Source organism: Lonchura striata, chromosome 2 (assembly GCF_046129695.1).
Source record: "Lonchura striata isolate bLonStr1 chromosome 2, bLonStr1.mat, whole genome shotgun sequence".
Taxonomy (NCBI): Eukaryota; Metazoa; Chordata; class Aves; order Passeriformes; family Estrildidae; genus Lonchura; species Lonchura striata.
This window is the reverse complement of record NC_134604.1, coordinates 87843192-87866711: the sequence shown is the minus strand read 5'-3', so window position 1 is coordinate 87866711 and position 23520 is coordinate 87843192. Positions and strand designations below refer to the sequence as shown.

Genomic DNA, 23520 nt, shown 5'->3' with positions numbered 1-23520 from the left:
CTATTATAGCAGTCTTGTTAAGCCACTATATAGCAGTCTGGTTAAGCCACCGAATCACAACTGCTGCTTGCCATTGTCCATTCTCAGTATGCTTTAGTATGCTTTAGTATGCTAAAATGGAGAAATGAGGGCAAAAGAAACAGCAGTGCGTATGAAAAAAAAAATGTAGTGTCTTTATTAAATTTTAAAATGGACTCTTCCTCAAAGTGCTTTTACATAACACACATAAAAACTTTAGCATTATTTATATAAATATATCAAAAGAATCAAATATTTTTTTAAAAACACTATTTTGGCTCAGTAAAATAGCCTTCCATTCCTAAAGTTAGGGGTAACAAGCAGCAGTCCTCCTTTCAATCTGTTTCAGTCAGCAGAAGTTTTTAGGAGGATTGAGGTCACTGGAACTCTGTTGGCTGGCCCGCATGACTGTGAGCTGTCAAAGTGAAAGCACAAAATCAGTGTTACACCCTAGTTCTCAGTACAAATACCATAATACCAGCGTCTGGTCCTCACATGTGATACAGGGATCTTCTTAAAGAAGAGTTTTATGACCAAACCATACAGCTTCTGTCCTATTTGAGTCTTCTATCAGTGTGAACTGTAACAATTAGCCTTGTTCAGATGGTTTTCAGTAACTTCAGATGGATCTCAAGGCTCTTTTATCCTACAACAGGCTGCCACTGAACACACAGCATATTTAAAGGCAGACTGCATGAACAGCTAAGTAAATGTTGCACTTCATGACTAGGACTGATCGTCCCTTGACACTTCTCTTGTGAATAAAACACAGAATGAGAAATGACTATGAGCATCTGCATAGGTCTGTACATACATGACATTCATCAATGAAACACTTCAGTATCGAATTAGTCTGACATTTCAAATGCACTTTTCCCCCTTCCTCTTGAAATGAAGAGATTCTTATTCCATTCTGGCCAAACACACACAACTCACAAAGCTCAGAAGGCACTGTCTCTAGTTTCCAGCACACACTTAATTTAGTTGGGAAAAGAACTTAATTCCACTGTTTTTGTCACTTATCAGCCAGAACACTTTTGTTTGGTTAACTATAGAGGCATAAGAAATTGTTTGAGCCATGAAAGAAGAAAAGCCAACACTGCAGTGTGTAAATGAATAGATTAATTCTGAAGGTTACAGAACATATTTTTTTTCAGACAAACAAGTAAAGATACCAGAGGGAAAATTTCTGCCTAATACTGTATTAGCAAGAACCTTCAATCAGAGCTTGGAAAGTGATGGAATTTGGCACAAAGACAAGTTGCTTGTTTCTAGATAAAGGAGCTGCAAGAGAAAATATAGATTGGAGTTTGAATGGAGGAGAGCAAAAGGTACTCAAGAAAGAAGCTGATAGGACACAGAAATTCAGAGTTGCAAGCAGCAGTAACAGTCAATTCCTGAGGCTTCCCTATACAACACAATCTCACAACCTAAAAGCATAACATTCAAGACAAAAATTATATAGGAAATTAGGCTCTCATCTCCTGCCTTTATAAAATTAATAGCTATGAACATAGTATTAAAGAGGTCTGATGAATTTTTCGAATCATTCAAATCAATTATCTGCCCCAAAAAAAGAATTGATCATTGCAAACCACATGACTGCCTACAAGTCAAACATAATTTTAGAGTTAACACTTTGGGTATACAAAATACTATTAAAAATATTTAAAGATAAAGGTTTCAACATTTTACACAACTTCCATTCACTTTTGTTTGGAAAGCCATGACTGCAGCCTCCAGCATACAGTCATCTCAGATTCCTTACATATCAGAGCAGAGGGAAACGAGAAAAGCAAGCAGCTGCAGAGGGTTACCATAGGGGCATCTCTCTCTCTCTATCTCTGTCCCTTGACATGGTCCTTAAGGTAAGGTGGATGAAGTCAATCATCCTGTACCTCCCATGACAGATTCTGTGTCATTACCCAATTGTTCCACTTGGGTAAATAAATATATTAAGCCATTTAACTGAAAAGAAAAAGTTCTCTGGAGAATAATTTTTTTACTCGATACAGATTATAAAGGTATTTTTACAACATCTGCATGTGACAAGTGACTAAAAATGGCATTGATCTTTCAAATGTAAAAAAGATCTTACCTTTTCTCCTGGATGTGAATTCTGTGAATTCTCCTGGATGATAACACACTGATGCAGTAACAGGGGGATTTATCTTTCCACAAACTGAACAAGGCAAATAACAAACTTGTAACAAAGAAAAGATTTGTGTTGTTTCATTAAAAAAAAGAAACAAACATGTACTGGCAGCAGCCATGCACATTACATAATATCACAACAATAATTGGTGTAATTCCCTTCATATTGAAACTTTAATTGCAGGGGAAAAAATCAAATTTTCTTCATTGGCTTCAAGACAATTTTTCGTCCTTTCATTTTTAATACAAAGGAACTTCGCAGAATCATTCTTGGAAAAGTACTTGTGTACTTCCTACATGTGCTACTGATGATATTTGTTCTGTTGATCCAGCCAGAAGTAAAAAAGATTAATATCTGTAGATGAAACTGTAGTACCTTCACTCCAGTAAATCTGGATGAGATTCCACAAAACAGATACATGGGACCTTCAGTCAATCACCAACTGTGTGAACTGAATCAGTATTTAAGTGTCATTTCTCATTTGTTATTTAAGGCAGATTCAAGTCTTTTGGTAACAAACTCAATCGTGATAAAGAGCCACTTTTTCTGGATGGCATCTGGTAGCGCACTTTCTTCCAGAAGCTGGTTCTTGCTGAGTGGGACCTTTCTGAGAAGTCCCCTTTCCATTGGATAACCCCATGCTTTTGCTTAATATATCTGATGGATTCTGGCATGGTTGCATAATCTTGTATTTTTACAAGTTCAATGAGAATTACTTTAATGCCATCTTGGATAAGAGCACTATGCATGGCTAGCTGCTTTTCAGACTCATCTTCCAGAATGCTGTAGCAGGAGGGCTCTGGTACTAAAACAATTATCACTCTCCTACTTTGACGGATTTTTTCATCAGCAACGCTGATCACAGCTGTAGAGAACAAGGTTGTGCAAAATTAAGGTTGTACATTTCTACTTTCTGTTTCCAGTATTCTGCAGCTGGTTCATCAAATGTTTGATATTTAGGCCGACACACTCTACATCAAAATAGGGAGAGGATATGAACATGCAAGCAGTTACCTTGGGTTAGCCTACCACAGAAATGTGGACAATGCAACACAATCTGACCCCATCAAAGTCTATGTCTATATCCTTGTTTTGCAGAAACAGAGAAAAGCTACCAGCTACCTACTACTTATTTTGCTAATGCCATTTTATTACCATCATAGGTACAAATGAAAAAAAAAAAAAAAAAAAAAAAAAAAAAAAAAAACAAGTTATAGAACCACGGGAGCTTTTTACCTTAAATAGTCTGTTTCTGATTTGCTCAACTGGTTTTGTAACACATAAGTGGCAGAGAAAAAAAAATATTCCCTCCATCAATAGCATTCTAGTCAGTTAAGTCACAAAAAGTGAAATATGGTAAATACCACACAAAAACCCCAGGACTAAACCCCAAGAACAGACTATTGCATTTTTTCAAGCCAGAAAATTTAAGCAGCACTTTAGATTCTACTTCTCAGGGAACCCTTCCTTCTTAAATCACTACCAAAAGCCTTCAACTGTAAAAAAAAAAAAAAATTCATTTGATGATGAGAGATATTTATATTCCCATCTGACTGACTACTTGTTTCTCAGTTCTATTTCCAGGTCAATGAGAAAATTCAAGTCAAATTTGTCTTCAGCTAACTTACCTTCTCCTGGTAAATCATCTCTCCCAAGTATGAAGAGGCTATATCCACACTGTCTTTCTAAGACCTCTGGCAGTATCTTCAGAGCAAAAATATCTGATGAATACAAGCAGCTTTCTCTGCTCTTTGGATACAGAACATAAGCATCATAGATCTTCTCATCTGAAACTAAGAAGTGAGCAATAAACTGCCATAAAAATAAATTCTAAAGCTACAAGAGCAAGCAAGCAAACAAGCAAAATCTATAAACTCTGAGGGGGTTTCCCTTACTTGAATCATTGTTTTAGGTCATAATCCTGCTATACTAGATAAGCATGTATTATTATACAAAGCCTGAAATATTTGTAGGACCAGGCCTTCTAGAATTCAGGATGCTGAATCTGAACAGGCAAAAGAGACCCAAAAAATTAAATTGAAACTTTCTCTTTTGAACACTAAATAAAAAAAATGTCATCATTGAATTATTTGAAAAACAGTGGACCCAGTGGTACAACTGATACTTAAAATTCCATTTGCCATCAAATTCATAGGTGGTGTTGCAACCTGGAGTTTCATACCATAACAGCCAGTTAAACATGACAAAAAAAAAAATGACATTTGAATTGTTTCAGGTATTTTGGATCAGACTTTTCAGAAAGACCTAATTAAAAAGACTTCTAAGAAAATCTAAGAGAATATCAATACCTCTAGAAGATACATAGCTAGAGAAACAGAAAGTATCTCCTCTCAGATGGCTGGAAATTATCCATACATCAGCATACTTCATAGACCCTATCAACATTTTTTGAATGCCAGGAAAGCAAAATAATCAGAAGTGCCTTTAAACAGAAAACAAAACAAAATTATATTTCCCTGTTTCATCTATAGAAAATAAAAAAACCACAACACTTCTAATGCATTACTGCTTTATGTAACAACAGTAATTAAAAGTAATCTGAAAAACTGCTTGTCAAAGCAGTATTCAAACCACTAGGGTGTGTCTTCAGGAAAAGCAATGACAGTTCTGAATTCCTGGAAAGTTGCTGAGTTTTTCTCCTGTAGATGTTTTTTTCATCTGAACCAATTCTAAACATCCTAAAAACAGTATTATCCTTTCAAAAACCCCGAGGAAGACCAATCATGATCCATGAGAATATCTCACTGCATTATAAGTAAAGGTGGGAGCTCAAAACACTTAGCACATAAACATACCTTTTTTCCCCAGGAAAGGATGGCAGGAGTCCCGATACCAAAGCACAATATCAATTTTGAAGATCTTGTAGATAAAGAGAGTAAAAAATACTAAAAATACCAAGGAAACTCCTCCTCCAATTAAGTACCCCTGAATGTTTTGAGCTGCAGCAGCATAGAATAAGAAAGAAAACAAATAAAGTATGAGCATAAACTAGAACCAGGGAAAGACAAGGATTGTTCAAAATTGTTTGATCATTAAAATACTTCTGTTTAAAAAGAAGTGAAATAACAGGCCAAACTGTTTTACGTATATTTTCTGACATTACTGTTATCTGATAAGCCTACTTTTATCTTTCAGAGGAAAATACCTCAACAATATGATAAAATGAGGCTACTCTTCAGCTGAAATACCAAAATAAAATATTGACATATAACCCAGCACAGCAGTAGAATAAGAATTCTTGTACAAAATTCTATCAGTTGGAAAGCAAGGAAGTCCAAGGTGGGGAGGTGATTTCCTGACCTGCTAACCTCCCCAGAGCAACTACCTTTCTATTGTCTCTGCCCCTTCAATGACCTGTCAGTGAGCCTACTCATTTACTGTCCTTAAAACAAACACCCTCCACAAACTTCATGTTTTAGTCAATGCATTAAAGAATTTCTGAAGTTAAATCCTACCCTGATAATCTTTATGAAAAAATTAGTCATGTAACAAGTTAGAGCTCATATTCACTTTCAGTCCCAAAATACTAAATGAGAGAAGATAAAGCAAATCAAAAGCACTATTTTCCTTCATTTTGCTAAGAATGTGACAAAAAATTTCACAAAGAAAGGTACTGAGATGCACTGCCCATTTTGCATGAAAGTACTCACACAGCTTTAATTCTAAGTAGGGCATTGCCAAACTAAATGACAAGTAAGTCAATGATCACCATTTTATCCAGAAGAGATCTCTTACCCGGGTATTCCAATTTTATGTAGGCTGTAAATTGTTGAGAACCATATATGAAGTGGCAGAAGAACTTATAAGCATAGTCCTTTACTTTCACTTTTGAAATGTTAAATTTTGTTCCAGATACAGCAAGTCCATGAGGCAACCCCTCTCTGTCATAAAAAAGGTAAAAGGAAAACATCTGTACATAACTGAATATCTATGCTGAATATGAGACAGATTCATCTATCCACAAATACATTAATTTTTTTTATCTCTATAAACCTAAGAAGCTAGTGAAGCACAGTAAATATGCCTCTGTAACTAACAATTTCATGAACTAAAAACATACTGGGCTTAGTTGTTTCAGGTTTTTTTGGCTTGGGTTTGTTGGGTTTTTCCCCCAAATTGGACAGAATGCACCATTAGCAGTTTTCAGGTGACACAAAACTCAGAGGAATGTCTGATACAACAGCCAGCATCCAGAGGAACCTTGACAGAATGGACAAATGGAAAAAAAAAAACTCACAAAGTTCAAAGCAAAATGCAAAGGAATAACCAGATCCCAGGCATCCTGGTTTGAATTAGGAAATACACTGCAAGCAGGTTAAGGGAAATGATCTTTCAGTGATGTTCAGCACTGGTGAGATCACACTGGAGTAGAAGGGCCAGTTTTGGGCTGCTGAGTACGAGAGATGGATGGATTTCTGGAGCAAGTCATGTGCAGAAATGTGACAGATACGGAAATGGAGCATCCATCATACAAGAGAGCAGGGACTGCTCAGCCCAGAGAAGAGAAGGCTCGGGGGCAGGGGATGGATCTCATCAACATGTGTTAGTACCTGATAGAAGGAGTGGAGAAGAGGGAGCCAGGCTCCTTTCAATAGTGCCCACTGACTCTACAAGATGCTGTGAACACAAACTGAATGACTTTCCCATCTGAAATTTCACCTGAATACTTTTTTACTTCAGGGTAGTCAAACATTGGAACCTAAATGTCCTGCAACAAGAGTTTCTGCCTTGTGTCCTTGAGGATTAGCAGCTGTGTCTGCACTTAGAAAAGTATCACTTTCACAAATAAAAATAAATTGGATGAATTTTTAGTTTGGAAAAATCTATCCTTCCCATATTAATGATAGAGGACAGGCTTTAATGTACTATTTTAAAAAAATCACATATGAGCAAATGCATAGCTAAGCATTAAAAAACTGTATTGCACAATACCATTATAAAAATCTACGATTGCTTCATTCCATCTGTATCAGACACAGTATTAAATGCTATTCTTTTAAAACCAAGCAATAAAAGTATACTAATGTTTGATACAGGCTTCTAATCAGTCTTTCAATCACTAATAGCATTTGACTAGTAGTCTACTTTATAATGAACCCACTGCATATTACTGCAGATTCACCTACATATGCACTACAAATTCAATGTATAAGGATACTTACTCATAAAACTGTTCTCTGTAGGTTTTATCAAAGATGTCAACATCCTCATCATTAACTTGCCAGAATGGAATCAAGCCATTTATGCCACTTGATATGTTACATTCCATAACTACATGAGAGCCTACAAAAAAACAAATGTAAACAGCAAGTGAAGATCTTGTTATTACTTGAGAAGAGTCAAGTGATAAGGGAACAGCTGGGAAAAGGAGGGATATAAAAGAAACCTACTTACCTTATGAAAAGCAAAAGCCCTTAAAACTCATCAATTTGTAATTCAAATTTGGGTGTCTACAGTCTCGATATGAATTCCATCCTAAATGTAGGTGTCTAAATGTTCACATCTACCTACAAGCTAGGTATCTAAGCTAGTAACAAGAGTTCATCTCTACTGAAGTCCACACACGTTAGATACCTTAACTGAATGACTCTCCAGACTTCACTGAAAGATCTCCAGGACTCAAAGGAGTTGCATGTACACCTCTGGTGACATGTGAAATGCACTCCAGCATTCAAGGTATCCATATGGAGATGTCAGACAGGACTCCAGATCTTCAAGAAAACCACACTGCTAGAGTAGCCAGACCACTCAAAACAGCATGTTTTGTGTAGGCAACTGAATTGAGCTCCTGTTGATACTGGCCTGAGTTAAGGACCTCTGATCATATGCACATACCCATGTGCAGACAACCTACATCTGGGAGCTGAATCCCATTCTTAGTGACCATGCAGAGCTTTACTCCAAATCAAGGTCTTTTGGCCAACACTGTGCACTGGGATGGTTTTTGAATATTATCACACTTTACTTCCAGAGCAAGCTCACCTGTCACTCAGCTCCTTTGCCACCAAGAGTACAGATCTTACAGAGCACCTCAGTATTAAGCAAGCCAATTTGCAAAATATATTTATTGCCAATGTACCTCAGTGAGTTCCATGTACAGGAAGGCAAGCAGCGTTCTTGAATTCCTTTCCTTCTGTATTTTACCCATGGAAGTTATGATTTGATAGGAGAAGGTGGGCTGTCTCAGCTGGCCTATGTAAATATCTTAGTCTTTCATTTCCTAGAACTGCATCAATCTAGATGCTTCCACCAAAGGATGGTCTCTAATAAAAGTATGAAATAAACCTTTAGCTCACACAGAAAGCAGTTACTTGAACAAGAGTTCTCACAGAAATCAGAGCTGTTCCCCGATCTCTTCCCTCACGTCCTTCCACCACAACAATTATTTTTTTTAAAGATGTGGTTTAGTACATTGCACAATTATTAAAAAAAAAACCTCAAGCATTCCATGCCCACACATTCATGAATGTACTGTTAAGTTTCTACAGCATCTTCTGCCACTTCTCATTCGAAAATCATATAGCTGTTTCCATCCAAGTGTTCATGCAGCTGCTTATATATTCTGCCCACAGCCAGACATGCAGTAGGAGGTTTTAATTTTTTCCCCTAACACCCCATTGAAGGTACTGGGCAAAGAATATTGAATATTTGAATGGCAATGTCATTTTAAAAGCAACAAAAACAAGTCTCATCAAATTCCTTTAAGAAGTTACTTCCCATGTGTCCCTATAATAGGGAATCATTCGTAGACCTCAGTAGTCACAATAAACCCACTTTGTGGCTGGAGTCTCCTTTTAGTCTCACCTGTGGCTATTACCATAATGTCTGTAAGGCAATCAAGGTTTGCTCTTCCTGGGTAGACCAAAGCATCTAACAATAGACCAGCACAACTTTTAATTAATGCTGTGTCCAAGCTGTAACAAATATGGACCAAATTCTACAATAAGGATTCTTAACAAGTTGTCCTATGACACAGTCTTAATGACTTAGGCTGAGAGTCACAGCCAGCCTAATAAATTGCTCAGAAAATACTACCAAAGATTGAAAAAAACCGTAACACTGCCTTCAGTAAATTTAAGATTCTGTACATCAGACTCCTGCTGAGTAGAGGCTGCATCAGTAAGAGCTTTTCTGAATTAAATGAGATAACTACCAGTCAAAACTGGGGATGACACTTGCACAATACTTTCATGGGTGGGACATACAGTACAGGGAATTCCGAGTGTAACATTACTTCATTTCTTCCATAGTTACAGTTACAAAGAAAAAAATCAAGTTTTCACACAAAAATTAGGGTTATGTGAAGTAAAATAATTACTATGCCAAGTCTCCCTGTTTTATCCAAAATCTAGTGAACAAATTTCCTTAACAGTGAAAGAACAAAAAATTTTTCAGGCATGTATTGTTTGTAATGAAGACAGAGAAGATGTAATTCCCAGAAAAGAAGGAGCTGCTGAGCAATTCTAGATTATTTCAACAGAAATAAATAACCATCTGAAGACCACAGGACTGTAAGCTTTTAAAATAATACTTTTTGCATCAGATCCTGAATATTCGCACTGTTTAAAACAAAGCCTTCTGGACTCTGGAAGAATATAATTTCTGTTAAAGCACATTCACAATTCTGGTCAAAATCTGCCGATCCTCACCAGAATGTGGCAACTTCCAAGTAAGTTATCTTTCACAGGCTATTGAGGTCAAAAAGAAAAGAAAAGAAAAGACCACTAAACCCCCAAAACACCCCTAAACACACAGACAAAACTCACTAGTGTTTCAGTGCTGTCCAATTTAATACCATATACACTGGAAGTTAGAATTTGGGACAGGCAAAAATGTTTCACGTGATACAAAAAGACACATGAAACTTTAAGAGGAGAAAACAACACCTGCTGTACACAATTTACAAGCTCAATGTCAGAAAAAGCAAGAGCAAAAGTAGATGTGTTATGTGAGATTCCATGAGGTGATGCACGTAAAAATAATCCACAATGCTCTAGCCTGACCTCCTATGTGTCAGAGTCCAAATGAAACCTTTGCTCAGAGTTTCTCTAATTTTTAGTTCTCCAAAAGATTATTAAACTGTTTCCTGTACTAAGAAATTCTTGTAAATAGCCAATGACACTTCTCCAAAATCAGTTAATGCCCTTTTAAATCAAGTATTTTGTTTGAAACTGCCCCTTTTGGTACAAAATTATTTTTTAAAATGCAGTTTAAGCAGCTCCAATCTCATTCTTCTGGACTTTGTCAGTAGAACATAACTGTCTGATATGTGGTGCACTTTAAACACATGTAACTTTGCTTGGGAAAAGACTACAATACCATATACTTGGTCCAGAGAATTGCAGAACAATTGAGGTTGAAAGAGAGGTCTTCAATCCAATCTCCTGCTCAAAGTATGTCCTGATACTGAGGTCAGATCAAGCTGTTCAGAGACTTATTCAGTCAGGTTCTAAAACCTCTAAAGACAGACACAATTTTTCTGGGCAGCCTGCTGCACTGCCCTCTCTGTGAAGAAGTTATTCCTTATACCAAGAATCTCTTATTTAAGAAACTTCCAAGATAAACAGTACCTGGGATATGCATCAACTAGCAGCTCACTTTTTCACTAAAGATCAATATCCAAAATCTGTATTACCCTAAAACAAGGATTAAAATCCAGGTTGTGGAAAGGGAATGGAGACAGGAAATATATAGGAAGGGAAAGAGCTACTGAATGAGTCAACTGCTAACTATCCAAACATGCTACATGTACATAAACCTATTTCCACAGATACTGAGGATACATCAAGACACAAAAACTGAGAAACGGCAAAAAGGATAGATGGAAATAACAATAAATAAATAAATAAATAAATAAATTCATCCTGCACAATACTCAGGTCACAACCTGGTCAAGAGACTCCAATCCTAGGCACAGTTGCTTCCCCCCACAAGTTATTTGTGGGAATCACTTGCTGTTATCTATCCTCTGTCTTCCAGATATTCTCAATCCACACACATATCTCCCAGTCTTGCTGAAATCTGTGGAACTGTTCACATATCTTTTGAAAAAGACCAGAAGCTTATTTGTTTCATTAAAGTTAATGATCTCTTAAATAATCACTACTTACCAAGATCTACTTCAATTGTATTGTTCCTTGGATAAATAAACTCTGGTTGCATCTGCAGTGGTTTTTCTAACCAAAACAAAGAAAAATAAAACCTTCAGGCAGGAAAAGATCCACAACTTAGTTTAACTGACAATAGTTTTGGTTTTACAGTGGGTCTGGGTTTATTGTTTGGTATTACTGTAGTGCCATACTTACTACAAAAGAAATGTCTCATAAGATATTTGCTCTATTCTCTCCAAGTTATTCTATTTTAGCTTTCAAGATAACAAAAAAAAAAATTTAAATGCTTTAAAAAAATCTTATATTTACCAGCAGCAGACATGAAAGTAGCACAAAACCAACAAAGACAAAACCAAAAAATGCAGTTCTTCTTCAGAGATGGATAAGGAAGAGAAAAAGGGTTGTATCAATGACTTCCTAGATAAGGTGAATATTTTTAATTAAATTTTTAATTAATGTGTTTAAACAAACACATACTTAAACTGGGCTGGAATTGTATCATTCTGCATGATGTATAGATTGGTTGCTAACAACCTACTGTTCTTATATCACCTATATAAAGTCAGAATTTTGGTTTAACCTAAAAAAGATGGACCTGCTGTCTCCAGACAACTATTCTGATAGGACTATTATCATGTTACTAGTCAGGTCACCAGCAACATTGCCCACAAAGACATAATCACAGTGGTAAGTGCAGTAAATTACACTATTGGCAGAGTGAAACAGCAAAAAAACACTACTAAGTGCCAACAGTAAGCCAATCCTTTCCAATTGAAGATTTATTAACTTTTTATTATTTATACAGTGCAGCTTATCACATTTCCTTTCCTATCAACAGAGAAGCCAGGTCACCAACAGGCCTTCAAGCAGGTCATCTGCTGTGACAGTCTCAGAAAAAAAATCTTATATTTTTAAATTTATTTACTTTTATGGTACACTATTTGTTTTGGCAAAAGCAATACCTCCATCCCAGGAATCACTGCTTTCTTCTAATTCTCATTCCTAACCCGGCATTATTCATTTGCCCATGACAATTCTTCCTCAAAAGCAATGCTCAAGGGTAGCAACACTGCCTTTCAATTTTATGTTTAGGAATAAATTAAAGAAGACTTACACCTCTAATTTCACAGACCTGAAAATAAACGTGCCAAATATCTTATACCTGCATACAAATGTTTACAGCAGAGACAAAGAGAATAACCTCATGAACTCACCTTTAACCTCTAGACTTATGGTTCTTGAAACATTAAATTGTTTTCCCATATATGTGTATACCATACGGCACGTGTAGTTTCCTCTGTCTTGCACAGTTACATTACGAATCAAGACAGCATTTTCACCCTCTGCCAAAACAAGTCGCTTGTCTTCAAGAAATCCAGGTTTACACTCCTAAACACAACAAAGGTACCTGTCATTTTAAGAGAACTAAAAAAATCTGACAAATCAGTTACTGTACTCTGATGATTAAAATATTTGGCAAACACTGACTTCTTTGAAAGCCATGATGTGGATTCTTTTCCAAGCATTACTACAGTCTAACAAAGTCTGATAATATCCTGCTCCATTTCCACTTGTAAAAAAATATCTGCAGCCAACCCTTTAAGTTTTCAAAGGCTATGCTTTAGTTCAGAGCCTACATTAACAGCTTGACAGTTTTCTATCTCAGGTGTAATAGAAGTCATTACACAGGTAGCAGAGTTTATGAGAACACATGCCTCCACCCCTACTTCTCTGTGATGAAAGAGCTGTTGTAGCAGTGCCTCATGTTGTTTGTGGTAATGTAAATTCTGGGAAAAAAGCCTCCTTCTCTTCCTTGACCTAAAAGCAGTAGAGAATCTTTTCACCTCAAAAGATGTACAGGTGCTGCACAAAGGTTATTTAACATGTATAGGCCCATGTAGCTGCTTTAATACCAGCATCAGAATTAGGAGTTGAACTGTTTAAACTTTTACATTAAAACAGATAAAATACATGTTTTCAAGCTTACACAGTCTACAGAGCATTTTCAAAGAACCAAAGCAAGCAGCATAAGAATACCACATGGTCAACAATGCCCAGTATTCTGAGAAACTGAAATAATTATGCAAAGCCTTCTATTTACAGAAACACATAAGTTTTAAAATTATTATCTACATTGAAAAAATCAAAGGATAAACCAGAATTTCACAAATCTGATTCACACTCATGCCATACTCAAACTGTAGAGAAAATAAACCTTCCCTTCCAAAAGCTGCTTTTCACAGTTACTTCATGTGACATTTTTAATAATGCATTTTGTATCTTGTATATATGAAATACACATGCTCAGTACCTTATACCAATGTACTTCAGGTTGATCACTGTCTTCATTTTTAAATTGTTCTAGATCAGGGCATATAATCTTTCCAGTACTTGTGCTCATCACTTTTTGTTCAAACTTCATTTTTCCATTAAAACACAAACCATTATCGTTCTTAAAAACTGTTAAGTTTATAGTTTTTTTGTTAGAGTGGTTAAGGCTCCTGTAATTAGAACAGCAGACAAGTCAGGTAATTAACAGTGCATTATTTCCAGTAAGTCAGGGAGAAAGACTTCAGCATCTCCACCAGCCTTGCCTCTGTAACATCCCTGCTATATTCCCTTAGTTTGTAAACACAATCCTCAGCCTCTCAGCCCCTGTTCCCGGTGAAGAGATGGGAATAAGCTCTGAGTTTGTGTTGTGAGCAGAAATGGAATTTGCTCTGGACACATAAGAGGGGATGTCAGGAACTTCTCAGAGCTGCAGTTAAGGCTTAAGTGTCTGACGTACAAAATGTTACTTACAGTTAATACAACTGAACCATAGCAAGTTTTTTGTTCTGCTGATATTATGTAAGCCAAGGATGTGAGATGCCCACAGGAACACATCTCACACCTCAAGTAACTAAAACCATAGCAGGAAAGGCTAAATCAAAATTATGCAGCTGGGTAGCTTTGAAAGGATTACATGTCTTCTGACTTCCAATTTTGGTTTCATGGTAAACTCCAGTGAAAGAATGTGCCTGCGACATTGGAAGCTTTTGCTGATCATTGTTACTACATTCACAACCCAAACCCCTCCAGCACAACTCTATGCACAACAGTACAGATAACTACACACTACTAAATCAAATTTAGGGCCACCTGAAAAGTCTGTATTGGCTATTCTCAGTATGTATTGGCAACACCATAAGGAAAGAAACATTTTAAGAAACATTTTATGTATGTCTTCCCAAACTGAATTTCCTGTTCAGCACACAGTGAATTTCAACCATTCTAAAAAGGATTTGATGATCTAAGTAGTGAGGTCCAATGATTGGCTAGATTCATCTAGCCAAAACTTTAAAGTACTAAAAAAGCTAGATACAGATACTTTTCAAAGAATCTATTCCTTTTTAGCTCTCTGTGCACTCAGATCATTTGAGTAGTAGTAGAGACACATCATTTTCAGCCTCAAAAGCTGTCTAGCACACTGCTTTGCTCTTTTAATGTATTCTAATTTTTGACCAGTAATGGCAGTATTTTAATATAAATCATAAAAACTGTTTTCAGCTTTTTAACCTGTGGAATTCTAGTAAGACTTCCAAAAAGTTGCTAAGCTCTCCAGAAAGTCTGTGTGGTGATAAAATGCACTGTTTGCTCCTCTTAGAACATTCTTACATTTAGCCTTGACCTACAGAGAAACCAGTGTTCTTCTGATCTGTCAGTATCAAAGAGCAATTTGAACACAGGAAAAGCCAAAGAGGTTAAGGCATTTTCCTGTGACCTTACACTTCATCCAAAACAAACAAAGCAACCAACCACCCCCACAGACCATTTTTAGTATTATCATGCTTTAAGACAGTCTTCTGTATGAACCACTTTTGCAGTACTAAATGCATAGAACAGCAGAGAAACACAGGCATCATGCAGAAACAAAAGGCATGGTGAAAACAGCGCTTCCAACTGATCTAAGCATTTTACCTAAAACAAGAAGTTTTGTACACTCAAGTTTCACAAATTAATTATCACACTTGCAAGCACTAGCAATCCACTTGTTTCCTTCCTTACCTTACATTGCATTCATAAAGTCCAGAATCTTCCAGCATAGCAGGAATAAACCAAAGCAAGCCCTCTCGCTGGTGGATCCTGGCATCTCTCTCTGTGGTCACTGCCGTAGCACTACCATTTTTATACCATGTCAAATTGTAATCAGAGTGAAGCACTGGCAATGTAATTACTGGGCAAGTAATAGCTATAGGCTCTCCAACAAGTACAAAGTAATCACAAATAACACACCGTTCTGTTAAAAAAATGAAAAAAAAATGAAAAAAAAGAAAAATTTTTAAAAAAGAAAAAAATTAAAAATTGAAGAAAACCCAATGCTTTCAATTTATATACTTTTATGTTTAAAAAATATTAATACCAATTCCAAGTTACACAGATTCAGAAAAACTTTCTGTAACAATTTGCCATTAAAACATCATAAGGCTATTATTTTTTGTTTGTTACCACCTTCTGGTTGAGAACATGATCACATAAGCTTAAGGTACAACTTCCCTCTGTTGAGGTAGCCAGCAGCAAGCACATGCAAGTCAAACAGCCTCATTGCAAACCAGGGTGTAAGAAGATCCATGGGATCCATCAGGCAACTCCAAGCTTCCCAACTTACCTGTCATGTCCTTGTTATTACTTTTAGTAATAGTTAGTACTTTTGCAGAATTGCCAGATTCTTAAAGCAAATACTATCTATGTAAAGCACAGTGCAAACAGCAGCAGCAAACAGAGCTCTGACAGTATTCAGTCACTAGGACTGTGGGGCCAAAAACAAATCAAGGAAAAAAAAATTTGGAGAGAGAAAGTATTCAGATTAAGAAGTCTTGACCACAATGTATTATTTCCTTCCTTCTTTTTGCACCTTTAACCAGAAGGCCCATTATTCTGAACATCACAGAAAAGACCAATGTAAACATAGCTTTTTTAACTATGTCTGTGTAACAACTTAACAGGACACAATCATGCAGCTTAGGAAGCATTTCTTTCAACATCATTTAAAAAAATCAAAGAAAAAAGGATAGATATTGCAAAAAGTTATCAAGAGCTCATATATGTAAACAAAATCTTACTGGAGAATAACACTGTAGCACAAACAGAGATGACCATTTGGCTATAAAGCAGATTGTAAAACTTTCAAGCTTTTGCATACATTTGTCCAGAGAAGCTGTGTATGCCCCATCCCTGGAAATGCTCAAGGCCAGGCTGAATGGGACATTGAGCAACCTAGTCTAGTGAAAGGTGTCCCTGCTCATGGCAGGGAGTTTGGACCACTGACTGGTCATCTTTAAGGACCCTTCCAATCCAAAGCATTCTGTGGTTTTATGTCCAACACTGAATTTTCACAAAACTGCAAAACATCTGGTTGAACTGATATTACAAATCTTGCTGAATGGCTGTACAAATACAATTTCAAAATAAATAAAATCTTCACTTATCTTTCTAATATCACTGCCTTCCCATTTAAAGAGTTCCAAGTAGATCTCCATATAGTTCAATCTAATTCAGACACATTACTATTAGACTGCTTATGTCAAGAGTAACAAGACAAGCATAATTAACTTATGTAGTTCTAAACTTTACTGAAATACTAGACCTATCATTAAAAATATTATTAATTTAATTGTAAAGAAAACGGCTTGCAGGACTAGACATACAGAATGTCTCATGAAAAAGGCACTCTCTAGCTTACCTTGAGTCAAGGAAGCCAATCACTTTGGGATTTCTTCATAAGAAACATGGAGAGGCTAATCAAACCTCAGAGCTCTAAATTTATGTGCCTAGACTTTAAAAAAAATTATCTCTATTTGTGCATGACATCCCCAGTGCAATTTGAACCCAGCAGAGGTATTCAGCTATTGTCAATATGCTAAAGCAAAAACGAACCCCAAATTCACTACTTGTTCTCAGTAACTCTTTCCTATTAAATACACACAACTCATCTCATGCAGATTTTCTTTTGTAAAATGGTAATTTCAACAAAATATTTAACCTACCAGCACTGAAGAGAGGTATCAGTACAATGAGAAGACCAATAAGCAAAAATATTGATGTCATATTTTGCTGCAAATCAGAAGTTTTTTCCATTGGTGTGGTAAGATTGTTCAAGCTGCACTGCCCTCTGCACCCTGCATTACTCCTTAAGAAAAAAAAACAAAATCAGAAGAAGCATTAGTCATCTTGGGGAGGGAAAACATGTATTTGGTAATTTAGCCCCAATCACTGAAAATTTCAACTACAGCAACTCTTGGCCTTCACAAACAGCTGCTCAGTTTTCAGCTTTCTACTAAAACTTTTCCTGGAACTAGAACAATCCCAATGGAATAACTCTTGCATAAACATAATATTCTTTTACCAGCATAGTTAAATTTAAAAAAAAAAACAAAAAACAAAAAAAACACTAAATCCTCAAGCAAAGATGAATTATGCTAGCATAGCAATTTAAGGTATACTGCATAATTTAAAAAACAAGTTTGATTAAGCTACTCTTCTTTCCAAATGCTTACAAGAGTCACAATCAAGAGATGTACAAGGTTTCCTTCTTTGAACTGTTCTTATACAGCTGAGGTAGCTTTTAAGAGCAGTAACTTGCAGTTCTTTGCAGAAGCACAAGTGTATTGTAACTCCATTTTCATCTGCCACTTAAAATTGGCATCTAAAGTGAAATGTCCGTGGAAACCACAGCTAATATGAATTGCTGCGGTCAGACACAAAAAAAAAGTGTCCAAGAATCATCATTTCAATTCACACCTCAGGTCTTTTTTTTCAGTTTTCTCCAACAAAGACATGACTAAACACAGACTCACTGCCCTCACAGCCCACAAGTGGCTTCTATGAAACCCTAAACCATAACCAAGTCCTGCTTCCCTCTCAGATGCACCAGTATTTTTTTGATAAGGTGTCATCAGAGACCTCCCCAAGCTTTCTACTATCAACCAGGTGGCAAACAATTAAATCCTTCCCCTTCTGGGCAGTCATTGTAGGCTAAGATCTGCATTCAGCGGCCTTGTTTTTCCTCAGCTTTTGATTGTTTTACATGTTGCTGGCTCTCACCCTAAAGCAAAAGCTGGTTTTGCATTTAGCAGTCCATTGCAAAACATTTACTGCACAGGTCCTAGTTAATATTTGCCTTCTACCCAGCTAAAAATAGCAGGAAGCAGATAAGTTATTCCATGAAAAAGTGACTTACTTTTATATGGAATGTAATTCACTTCAGTCACAAATAAGCCACAGCAGTTTCTTCTTTTGAAGCATTTCATATGCGGAAGTGCTGGGGTGTTAGTGAGGGTCACACAGTGCAGAGCTCAATCATTTAATATTACAGCCTCCAGGTAAATAGCTCTTTTGGACAATTTATCTGACAAAACCCTCATACCACAGTACTTATTTAGTTGCCTTGTATGTGCTTTTCCTGTAACTTGCCAATGAGAAGGTCATAATTTTTGGAGTTTCAGTTTACCTGTAAAAAGCAGAGAAAGGGGAAAAAATATTTTACAAAACATATCATTTGGACAGCAGCATACACATACAAAACTAAATTTTCATTTACTAAATGTAAAAGCAAGAGAATCCCCCTGTATATTAGAATGATAACTTAAAAGAGCAACAAAATTTGCAGTAGAGACTGACTAAGAATTCTAGCAAGTATGTTCAGGAAAAGAAGTTTCTGTCAAAATGTTACACATCTGTCAAGAAACCTTGTAAGACATGTTCAAGACTAAAAGGAAACAAAAATTTAGGGCAAGATAATAATTAGCATTATAATATTGGTATTCTGACATTGACACAATGATCACAAACTGTAGTCCTTGCATCTCCTTTCTAGACAATCTTGCAAACTGCAGAACTACAGAAAAGGTGTATCTTTAATACAAACCCATTATCCAGGGCATTCTGGGGAAGCTACATCAAAATGCAGTCAAAGAAGCCTGGAATAGTTAGGTCTTTGCAAGCTAAATTCCAGTTCAACTTTAAGACAGTATTAACTGTTAAAACTGTTAAACCAGTATAAACTGCTTTTACCAAAGAACAGCAGGAAGGAAACAAAAACAGTATCTGTAGCTGTACATAACTGGTCACCACTGGTTGACTCTACAACAATGAAGTGCTACCTATTCATTCTGTTGCATATCAAACTGGAGACAATGAGTGTATCCAAACCCCAGAGAAAAGGGGAGCCTTATCAATATTCAAATAAATTGAAAACAGTACCTTTTTTCAGCATCAAGTGGAAGGAGTTAATTTCACAGTCCATACTTTGAATACTTTCCTATGTCATTTTAACTCCTGATACCTGTCAATATGAAGGAATAAGAATTTTAATGTGGCATATTTTTTATTTAAATCCAAATTAAGTTAGTAAGCTTCCCGTATCATTCTCAATGTACTGTTAGGAGGCATTTAAAAGAACCTGAAGAGCTCATGCAGACAAAATTATATTTATCAAAAACAGTGATGTATTAAAAAAACAATGTCTTATTATCAGGAGGAGAGAGGAAACCAGTAATACCAAAAGATAAGTAATAGGTGTCTCATTTCTCATAAAATATGTGAATTAAAATATCTGAATTAAGGATTCTGTATTCTAAAATACTTTTGTGCAGCTTTTGTGCAAGACTTTTTAGCCTGTTTTTTAAGAATCTAAACACGTATAAATGGCCCAAGTCATAAAACTGCACGGTGCTGAATTTTTGAAGAAGAAAAACAAAACACATCCAGCAGCTTGCTGAGTCCCTGAAGAAAATGCTATAGATCTAAGAGCTGCTGCTGGAAGCACACCAGAGCCTTGATTCAGCTCAGTAACTTTTAATGGATCTTCTACCAAGCTGTGCTCCCCAGGCTACTGCCAAGCACCATCAAGGCTGTGACCAGCACAGGTTTGGGACCGTCAGAGCAGCAGCTCCCACCTGGCTTTGACACAGGCATCTCTTTCACCCAAAATCTTGCTCTTGTCACACAAGCAGTTAATAAAGAGTCCCCATTTGATCATCGTTATGCAATAAATAAAGACAGAACTAGTTTTTGTAGTGTTTTACTAGGTCAGGAAGATTTACAGCAAGAATTTTCCCGCTTCCTGTTACAAGTACTTTAAAAAATGTGTCAGCGTTAGCACTCCTACAGCCTTCATTTGTCCATCGTACTTCCTACCGGAGCTTGTACAATACGATACACAACGAGGAATCAGACACAAAAGCAAAATCAAAACTGACTTCCACGGGAGCTATTTGGGGCCATAAAAGCTGAGAAACCAGCAGCCACAAAGACTGGGAGACAGCCAACAGACCCCGCAGAAACACACACGGCCTCAAAACACAGCTGAAAGCAGCAAACCCAGGGGCTCGGTGCTGGTCTTCTGGAAGCCGTCAGCACCGCACCTCACCCGGCCAGGGCAGCCCGACCGCGCTGGGGCCGGCCCAGGGACCTCGCCAGCCCCGCGCCCCACACGGCCCGGGCAGGCAAAGGGCAAAGCGCAGCCGGCCGCAACCTGCGCTCCTCGGCACACCGTCCCTCCCCGCCACTCAGACGGCACTGGAAGCCACGCCGAGCCGAGCAGAGCCGAGCCAAGCCGAGCCCAGCCTAGAGAATGAGCGAGGCACTGTCCCACAGCACCCACGGCCCTGCCTCACCTCCCCGCGCTCTCCGCCGGCTGCCCCTGCCGCTCCACCACTGGGAGGGGGTGGGGGCGGACAGCACTGCCCGCCTCGCCCAGGAGCCACCGCCACGGCCCCCGGACCGCCCCGGACCGCCCCGGACCGACCCGGACCGCCCCCGGACCGCCCCCGGACGGGTCCCGGACCGCCCCCGGACCGCCCCCGGACCGACCCGGACCGCCCCCGGACCGCCCCCGGACCGACCCGGACCGCCCCCGGACCGGTCCCGGACCGCCCCCGGACCGGTCCCGGACCGCCCCCGGACGGGTCCCGGACCGGTCCCGGACCGCCCCCGGACGGGTCCCGGACCGCTCCCGGACCAGCCCGGCCAGGCTCGGCGGAAGGCGTGAGGGGCCGTGAATGGCAGCTGGGAGCCGGCCGGCCCTGCGGAGCCCCGCCGAGTACCGAGGGCACGCAGCACCGGGCATGGGGCGGGCTGCTCCTCACGGGTATCCTGTATAACCTCCTGCGAGGCATCTCCCCGCAGCTTGGCTAAGCCGTTTTCTCAGGCATCGGCCCACTTCCTTTGGCGGCGCTCCGGGGTTCGGTTCCCCTTCAGGCTGTGATCCCTGGACTGGCGAGCTGATTTCAGCGCAGTGTTCGCTCAGGCTGCTCTCGGGGCTCACGGCAAGCCTTGGCTGGGCTGACCTTGGAAAGAAAGCGTGAGAGCCCTGTGGCCAGCTCAGCGCCCGGCTTTACTGCAGAGCAGCGCTGATGCCCATTCGGCAGCCTGGTGGAAGCGGAGATACTTCATGCATTCAAAGAAACAGATTGTACCTGTGCACCCAGGGAATACCAGGCTTAATTATGCCTGCTCTGGGAAACTCACACGAGAGAAACTAGTCCCCCTGGCAATTCATCACCCCACTCATAAAGGGAGTCCAGACACTGTTACCTCTGTCTGGTACTCACCAGAGCAGGCAGTGTAAGTCTCTGCTGCCACCATTCCTGTGTTCCATCACCTGAAGTTGCTCACCCTCTCTTTTTAGAACAGAGCCTATTTGCTCTTCACCATGTAAGCTGGACTTGGAAATGGATGATCTTTAAGATTCCTTCTAAGCCAAACCATTATTTGATTCTATGATTCTACGTGTTTACTTTTTTCTGGTTTGATCAGCTATCCCTTCCACTGTGCCAGGATATCACTTTTTTGGTTCAAACAATAGTTTCTTCGTTCAGGTTTCTGTAGAAACTCTATACAGTTCTCACTGTTTAGTCTGGTAGCAAAGCTAAACTTATTCAAACAGAAATTGAATTTTCCAGGGTGAAGTTTCCTTGAAACTGTTTCCTTGTCCATAGTTTTCAGAACCTTTTTCCCCTGTGCTTACCTTCATCTCCTTCATTTTGGTTCCCATAAGCATACTTTTATTCCCTCCTCAAAGACATGACTGTAGGGTATTCAGTGATTGTTTATTCCTGTATCTGCTTTTGTTCAAGATTCACATTCATTAATTTTATTTACCTTCTGGTTGAAGTAAACATACATTTTAACAGGAATAATAAAAATGTAATGTAACAAGAAGCTTCAACTCGAGGTTTGAACAATTTCCCAATGAGTGTGAAAGGACTGTCAACTTGATTATGGGTTTGAAATAATGTGGGAAAGCATGTTTTAACTTCTTAAATGGTAGATAAGAGCTGTGATCCAGACTCAGATAACCATTACTCTTTTTCAAATGGGAAGCTTGGACATTTTTGTATTAGAAGGGTTAGTTTTCCTCCCTCTTGGTTCCAACACTAATTCTCATACTGCTTTTTCCATGTTTTCAGTATCAAGATGAAGGGCTGGCTTGAGCAATGGAGCTCTCAGGGAGGAAAGTTGTGAAATGTTTACCAGCTTATCTGATAATGTAAATGGGGAGAAAACCCTTTATGAGCTAAAGGAGTAAACTTCTATTCCTATTACTGTGTGTTTGTAAGCCTTTGCAAACTCCATTTTAGCTGCACAACATAGTTTTTAATCTGCTTTTGCCCTCACTGGTTTTGAGTCAAATTTAATGTTAAGGTGACTAGCTCTATTGGGGAAACTTCATAGGCCATAGAAATTTAAAAACAAAGATTTTTCTAAGTGTTTATCTGCACAATATGTTTCTTCACAATATCTAACTATAGGATAACAGCAATGCTTCAAATTAAGCTTCACAAAGCTTGAAAGTTGGCAACCTGGGGGAGTAAGAGAAAGAAGAGTCACCCAGTAGCCAGCAATGATCAGGAAATCTCTCCACCACATAGCAAGAGAATAAGGAGCATGCCAGAAACCCATCAGTCTCAAGGAAGTGTAACAACTTATATAGTGGGTGTCTGGAATATTTGATAAATACTACATAAAATGGTTATTTGTAGAATGTGGCACACATCACTATATCCATATTCTGATATGTGTCATGACCACACTTTTAAAGTAACTTCCAAAGTACTCTCTGGCACTCATTTTATAGAAACTAATCACTATGAACTGAAAGTACACTTCTGAAAGAACACACGTAACAATCAGTACTGCCAAATTGTGATTCAGGAGGAAAGTATGCATTTTTCA

At 38.3% G+C, this 23520-nt stretch overlaps 1 protein-coding gene across 2 annotated transcripts; it reads right to left on the bottom strand.

The window, feature by feature from the left end:
- Positions 1 to 148: 148 nt before the first annotated feature.
- LOC110474740 (interleukin-1 receptor type 1) lies at positions 149 to 21064 on the bottom strand. 2 transcript variants are annotated; one of them, XR_013339506.1, is made up of 14 exons: positions 20961 to 21064; positions 19546 to 19627; positions 18524 to 18793; positions 17331 to 17473; positions 15352 to 15583; positions 13616 to 13805; positions 12519 to 12693; positions 11305 to 11370; positions 7357 to 7477; positions 5930 to 6075; positions 4990 to 5133; positions 3802 to 3966; positions 2117 to 3038; positions 149 to 433 (listed from the first exon to the last, which is right to left on the bottom strand). XR_013339506.1 is itself a non-coding variant. In XM_021538408.3 (13 exons), exons 4-13 carry the CDS (start codon positions 17419 to 17421, stop codon positions 2662 to 2664), a joined length of 1707 nt encoding a protein of 568 aa, XP_021394083.2. In that variant the 5' UTR covers positions 17422 to 17473; positions 18524 to 18793; positions 19546 to 19627; positions 20961 to 21064; the 3' UTR covers positions 544 to 2661. The 2 variants fall into 2 exon arrangements, 1 of the variants encoding a protein (XP_021394083.2); XM_021538408.3 differs by lacking the exon at positions 149 to 433 and having other exon boundaries at positions 544 to 3038.
- Between the last annotated feature and the right edge of the window lie 2456 nt (positions 21065 to 23520).

Excerpts from the sequence above, each read along its gene's own strand:
- LOC110474740 (XM_021538408.3), bottom strand. The coding sequence starts at position 17,421 with ATGGAAAAAACTTCTGATTTGCAGCAAAATATGACATCAATATTTTTG. Across the intron at positions 13,806-15,351 it reads CTTTATGAATGCAATGTAAG|GAGCCTTAACCACTCTAACA; the intron begins GTAAGGAAGGAA and ends TTCTAATTACAG. Across the intron at positions 3,039-3,801 it reads AGATGATTTACCAGGAGAAG|CTGTGATCAGCGTTGCTGAT; the intron begins GTAAGTTAGCTG and ends TGTTCTCTACAG.